The sequence below is a fragment of the Nicotiana sylvestris genome, chromosome 12 (genome assembly GCF_000393655.2).
Source record: "Nicotiana sylvestris chromosome 12, ASM39365v2, whole genome shotgun sequence".
NCBI lineage: Eukaryota > Viridiplantae > Streptophyta > Magnoliopsida > Solanales > Solanaceae > Nicotiana > Nicotiana sylvestris.
This window is the reverse complement of record NC_091068.1, coordinates 144,720,810-144,727,708: the sequence shown is the minus strand read 5'-3', so window position 1 is coordinate 144,727,708 and position 6,899 is coordinate 144,720,810. Positions and strand designations below refer to the sequence as shown.

The window sequence follows — 6,899 nt, the reverse complement described above, 5'->3', positions numbered from 1 at the left end:
GTGATGCCACTTGTCCAATCAACGTGGGTAACTCCGCCTCTAACCCCTTAGCACGCCCCTCAAGCCCCGCTACCTTAAGCATGGATGCCTCCTTCTCTTTGGTCAGCTCCGACCTACAGATACAGAGTGTATTTATCAAGACCGCCACTTCAAAAATAGCAGTCGCCAGTTTATCAGCACTTACACTAAACTCACCGATGATCTCGTTAATCTCTGCCCGTCTTCATACCCAATTTTTTAGTAAAACAAGCTATCTTTGCTTGTAGGTCAGCATTCTCGGCCATCACCCCTCTATTTAACTCGAGCTCATCTTCCTTCACCTTAAGGGACGCCTCGAGTTCACTGTTGCGGGCGATGGCCTTCATAAGGTCCTCGTCTCGCTTCCTCAACTCCTCGACCTTGCGCGCTAGCTGATCCTCCCTCTATTTAAGCCTTTCGCGAAACAGTTGGAAATCAAGGTCCTGATGGTAGACGTCGGCTATCGCACGATACTTGTTTCGATATTCTTGGTATTTAGAAGACATCTTCCCATAGATAGCCGCCCTCTTCCTTTCCCAACGCTCGTGCTCGATCTCCATGATAAGGGTCTGGCACAACAAGAAAAAAGTTAAAGCAAAAAGATAGGTCGACAATATCAATGCAAACCTAATGACGAAAAGGAAGACAAAGATATCTACCCGCAAGGCCATGCCGGCGACATTCGAGACAACTCCATGTCGCTCATCACTCTAAGCGCCTTGCTCTCGGGGGCGCCACATAAATGGGCTAAATCAGACGGCACCTGATCATAGTTCGACAACAAGTTGTAGTCCCCAAGGACAACTATATGTCAATCAGAACCCTCCACTCTAACCTTCACATGAGTATGGCATTCTAAAAACTCTCGAACATCCTCCGGGTCGACATTTGAACCCGAGCCTTCGCCCTCGACGTGCATGACCCCTCCAACATTAGATGATGCGCCAGCCTCAGCGGAGCACACGGAGCCGCCTCCTAGGTAAACCCCTTCCATTAGGGGAGACCTCCCCGCCAAGATGGCGTCGGCCATAAACGTGGGCACAGGTGTAGTCTACGATGCACCCATCCTGCTTTTACCGGTGTCCACAACCATATCCTTCCCTAGCTCCACTCTCCTCCTTTTCCTCAGTAACAACTCATCCCCATTAGAGGATTCGTCCACGAGGTGAGGGGTCGGTACGGAAGAGGCATCTTCCTTCACGACCATATCCCGAGAAGGATCTTCCATTTGTATCGGCTGAGCACGACCCCCTCGGACGGATTCATTCAAAGTAAACTGCATTCTTGCAACGATAGCCTGTCAAAATGCAGGGACTGGGGCCCTCCGCCTAGAAGCTCCTCGACCTGTCATCTTGAAGATTCAAATCAATAGACATCGGTATATAACCAACGAAGTGATACAGGGGAAGACATTTACCATATGAAACTCTTGGCCCAAAACGTTTCACAAAAGCGGGCCAATCTCGGGTCTCCGATGCATGAGGCAACAAACGGGTTACCCAATCCCTTATGTCTGCAATAGGGTGGGGTGGTCACCCCATAGTTGCGAACGAGAAGCAAATAAACACTATAATGAATGAAGAAGAAAAGAAAGAGTAAAACAAGTAGCGACACTTACGATTCTCGTTCCAGCGCTCCGGGAACCTAGCGGGGTCAGATACAATATGTTCGGTTTTGACAAAGAAGTACTTATGCCAAAATTTGAGACTTGCTCGGTTGTCGGTCCCAACTACCAGCCCTTTTGTCCCACGGTGCCTCAAATGCACCATAGTGCCCCTATGAAATCTAGGTGCGAACAGGTGCAGAAGGTGGTGAACGGTAACCTCGCACCCCGCCAACTCCGCATACTTTGTCAACAGCAGAAGTATTTTAAGCGTATATGGGGAAAGTTGCACCAGGAAAACCTGATAGAATCGACAGAACTCCTCCGCTAATGGGAGAAGAGGGAAGGAATGACCTATCACGAAAGGGTACTCATACAAAGCACAGTACCCAGGCCTATGGACTTCCACAAAGTCCCTTCCCGCTGGAACCATATCAACATGAGCGGGGATGCTATATTTTGTACGGAGAGCATCGATATGAACTTGTTCAGTTTTAGAGACCACGGGGGTAGGAGGAGGAGGAGGATCTTTGAGAAAGTCACTTCGAGACATGGGGTGTCTCGGCAGCAACTCCTCTATGGTGGGAAAGTTGTCTCCCTCTTCCACTGTCATGTCCCCACCGCCAGAGGGGAGCGCCATGGACAACAGGGTGGCGTCAGAGACCCCCTCATGAGATCGATGTGTTCTAGGCATATTTTCAACGGAAAAGGTGTTAAATTAACAAAGAAAGCTATGAACGAAGAATGGGAGAAGAGGAAGCAGAAAAATCGTTGGAGCAAACACGGGAGGGATGAGAAAGGATAACCAGAAATGAAATGGCCAAGAGTTTTTGAAAAAATAAACCCTCCACATATTTATAGGATTGGGTGGCACCAAAATCAAAGTGAAAGGCTGCAGAGTGGCATCGAAATCGAAGCGACAAGCCCTCAACCCCTATCTCGAAAAAACGCATAATGATGACGCACGTGAAGATGATGTCATTTCCCGATAAGATACACTATCCAGTGTCTTGTTGAGCACGCTAACCTCCCATTGTTGGCCAAGCCACAACGCTTCGTAAAATCAAATTTCTCCACAAGAGTGGGTGGTGTCCGCTTATCAAGGACACATCAAGTTGCAACCTCGACAAGCGGAGGGACTAACTGTATGGGTCAAAATTTGGACGACCACGACCATTGACGAATACGACAAACAACGAGATCCTTGTAACTCGACGTCCTGTGGAGGACGACAGACAAGCGAACAGAGACTGCATGACTTTTACAGTAGTGTAGGCCCAACAGAGGGCCCTAGGAATATTCTTTCGAATATTCCCTATGATATGTCTTTTAGGGTTCAGAAGGGGTTTGTCCCTTATATATAGCGGGAAAACAACCTTGTAAGAGGACTTTTTTGCTTTTTTAGCTAAGAACACTGACTGTAATACTTTTCTACATAAACGATTGGCATACTTAATGTTCGATCACTCATCTGGGCAAGATCAAGAAATATTGTCCACTGTGTTCATCTTTTATACCTTTTATTCTAGCGTTTATTATACTTAGCTAAGATTTACCCTTTTATTTTCTTTAATTGATTTATTCAAAAAGGTTCCAATATCTTTTGAATCAAACAATGTGTACGTTGTAGCTTTCTTTTCTCATTAACTATCAATATGAAACTTTGTCAGCACACCCGTTTCGTTTTCCGTTCACCAAGTCACATTTTCGCACTAATTTGTTACCATGAATTTACATTGTTTTCTAGCCAGTCGGATTCACTTTTTACTTTTTCTAACCAATTTACATAAATTATACACATGTTACACATGAGTTACACATATATTATATATTTGCCAGCTATTTTTAGTTTAAACAATTGGGGAACGCCTATTTAAGTTAATTCTTCTTTAATATAATTTTAAACTGAAGAGGCTTTAGTATAATTGTACAGACTTCTTTGGAAGAATGCTCAAGAAGATGGATAAAGGAGAAAATTATATGATAGTAATAGTTCAAAAGTATACAGGAATAAACTCACACCCAAACAACAGTAAACAGAGAAAAACTGAGTGGACTGAGGAAATTTGGATCATGGGTCCCCACTTATCCATATTAGTCACTCCAAAATCTTGATTCTGATGTGGATTCCTTATCCAATTTACTCACACGTGGCAGCAACTGCAACTGCATCAATAATATCTCTATGGATAATACATGATTTATACTACTCCATATCATATCATTTCACATCCAAGAAAACAAATCAAAACATATAAGACGATTTTCAGAATGGCCTCATCTATAGCTAATTGTATGCAAATTATCTCAGCTAATCCAGCCAAGAAATCCATTGCAATTCCATCAAACTTTTTGGGTACAAAGATTTTACCTTTGAATATTAGTACTGCTCACAAGAACAAGAAACATAGATCTTTGAAAGTGGTAGCTGCAGTTGGAGATGTGTCTTCTGAGGGAACAACTTATTTGATTGCTGGTGCTGCTGCTGTCGCATTGCTTGGAACTGCTTTTCCTATACTCTTTTCCCGCAAAGACACGTATTTTCCCATTCTTCTCTGTTATTTTAATTGTCGATTTAACCATATGGTATTTGAAACGCGCTAGCCTAATTAATTCGAATTCGCACCGAATAGGCCACCAAGTGGAGTGAAAAACTGTGTAAAAAAACTCTCTATTCTCATGAAAAATCGTGACCTGTTAATTGGCCACATTTAGAGCTGTCCCTTTTATTGATTTTTCTCGATGAAGGAGAGCAACGGTCAAGTTGTCTTGCGTGACCTATAAGTCACGGTTCGAACCGTGAAATTAGCCTTGCATCAGAGTAGGTTGCCTACATTACACTCTTTTGGGGAGCCCTTCCCCGAATCCTGCATGAACACGGAATACGTTATGCACTGAATTGTCTTTTTATTAGTATTATTTTTCTTGGTGATGTTTTAGTAATTGGGGAGTAAAACACATTGTTTTGAATTTGGTTGTTTGAATAGGTGTCCAGAATGTGATGGAGCAGGATTTGTGAGGAAAGGAGGGGCAACTTTGAGAGCAAATGCAGCTAGAAAGGATCAAGTTCAGATTGTATGTGCAAACTGCAATGGTCTTGGCAAGCTCAACCAAGTTGACAAGTAAAGAGCAGCAGATTAGACAATAGTATAATACTACTTACTATATAATTACTTCTTACTTTGTACCTGTCGAACTTCTTTTTTATTTTCTTTCGTTGGGTATATTTATAGCTGTAGAACTTGTAATCATGTATACAGGAATTTCTCCTTCAATACATTTGCAAGTTCTAATATTCTTTATATTCTCAAAATGCCCATAATTTCTCTTGTTTAGAAACTCCAATTAGTTCCTAACTGAGTTTATACAAGATCTTAGTCCAATTGAAAGGTTTAATTATTATATGTGGTATGATGAAGCCTTTGAGCAATGGTAAAGTTGTCTACTTGTGATCTATAGATCAGTTCGAGCCGTGAAAGTAGCTATAAATGTTTGCATTAGGGTAGACTGTCTACATCACACCCTTTAAAGTGCAGGGGGTCCCCGACCAATTCTGTGGCCTAAAGCCAAACTTTACGAGGGGGCCTTAACTTTTTAATTTATTTATTTAAAATCTATTTTTTAGCTTTTCTTAGATATAAAGTTATAAATAATTTTCTTACACAATCAATAACTCCAAAAAAGTATTTCTCAATCGACAATATAAATAATCCATTTAACGTTTCTTGTGACATTGTTGTTCTTAGGTAAGATTTTTATCAATTTTAATTTTGAAAACTTCTTTCCGCTGAAGCAACGGTAACGTGAGTTATTAACATTACTCCATAAGCAATTTAGGCATTTGGAAAAAAATTAAATCTTTTTATTTGATTAAGTGTATCAATTAAATTGTTATTTTCTAATTGTACTATTTTTCTTAATACCTTTAATTCAGAAAATAAATCTAAACCATCAATATTGAATTGATTATTATGCTTTAAGGAACATCCAAAATTAAGGAAATGTTTTTTCAAATTTCCAACATTTAGTGATCTTAGTTTTTACTGCCAAATAGAAAACCAAGAATATTTTCATATGCTTCAAATTGTTCAAATCTATTTTGAAGTGAAAAAATAGCCTTGTCTATTATGTATAAAAATAATTAACTCTAAAGGACTCTTCGAAAGATTTTGAGATTTCATTATCAATATTGCATCGAATTGTTACTTCCTATACATCACATATTTTTTATAAATTGGGGTTCGATATTCATTTCAAGTGCAATTTCCTTGGTAGAAATCATTGCAATTGCAAATACTTCTTCTCTATATTTGTTAAAGATTTTCACTTTACAAAACTCTTTTTTAAACTTATACATAATCTATTAGGTGTAACAACAAATGGGGCTCCCACAAATATGGGGCCTAAAGCGATTGCTTTACTTGTTTTATGGAAGGGCCGTCTCAATAAGGTATTGCCCTTCCCCAGACCATGCATGAATGCGAAATACTTTGTGCATCGTATTGCCCTATGTGGTATGATCAGACCGGGGGGCGCAGGAACAAGAAACTCCATGCACATATTGCATGGTCTAGGTTAACTTTCATTCGCCGATTACGTTAAGAAATGCATATCGTGTACCATATTATGATTAACCAATACAAATACTCATAAAAAAAAAATACAAATAATCATCTCAATTTATCACTCAACTGTATAAGTTACTATAATTTGGTTTAATATCTGTTAGTAGACTATATTTGTAAAATAATTCTAGAGAATATAAAATAACGTATAAAGAGAAATGAAAAACAAAAACAGAATTTAATCCGAGCCCACTGAATTCACAGTGTTTTCTTAAGGAATTTAATCCCCTCCTAGTACCCAAGGTTATGAATTATTTCCTCTTAGTATAGAACGAATTACACACTGGTGTAGTGGTACTTCAAACCCCAGTGTTTCAACGAACACAAAGTTCGGTAGCAAATCACACTTATTGTTGCTTTCTTTGAAGTTAAAACAATGCAGAAGGAGGAGAAAGTCAAAAGTTCGTATGGAAATTCTGAGCAGAATAGACTTGTATTTATAGCCAAAGTTGGGCTGAAATTTGAAGAGGTGCAACTCTTCAGAATGGCTGTTTATGCAAAACGGCCATAGCATAAATGCCATAACATAAATGGCTATTTACTTAACAATAAAGAGGGAAAATTAAAGAGGGTAGTTTAATTTTCAGTTACACAACTAAAAAACGGATTGAATTTAATATTAATATTTATTTTAATATTAATATTCTGTTATT

At 39.5% G+C, this 6,899-nt stretch overlaps 1 protein-coding gene across 1 annotated transcript; it reads left to right on the top strand.

Moving 5' to 3' along the window:
- Positions 1 to 3,829: 3,829 nt before the first annotated feature.
- Positions 3,830 to 4,916, top strand: LOC104213182 (uncharacterized). The gene is made up of 2 exons (XM_009762624.2): positions 3,830 to 4,158; positions 4,609 to 4,916. The coding sequence occupies exons 1-2, from the start codon at positions 3,893 to 3,895 to the stop codon at positions 4,745 to 4,747; spliced, it is 405 nt and encodes a 134-aa protein (XP_009760926.1). The 5' UTR covers positions 3,830 to 3,892; the 3' UTR covers positions 4,748 to 4,916.
- Positions 4,917 to 6,899: the final 1,983 nt, after the last annotated feature.

What these genes read in the sequence shown, in the direction of transcription:
- LOC104213182 (XM_009762624.2), top strand. Translation starts at nt 3,893, where the DNA reads ATGGCCTCATCTATAGCTAATTGTATGCAAATTATCTCAGCTAATCCA. An exon ending in CTCTTTTCCCGCAAAGACAC is followed by an intron (nt 4,159 to 4,608) that starts GTATTTTCCCAT and finishes TTGTTTGAATAG; the next exon opens with GTGTCCAGAATGTGATGGAG.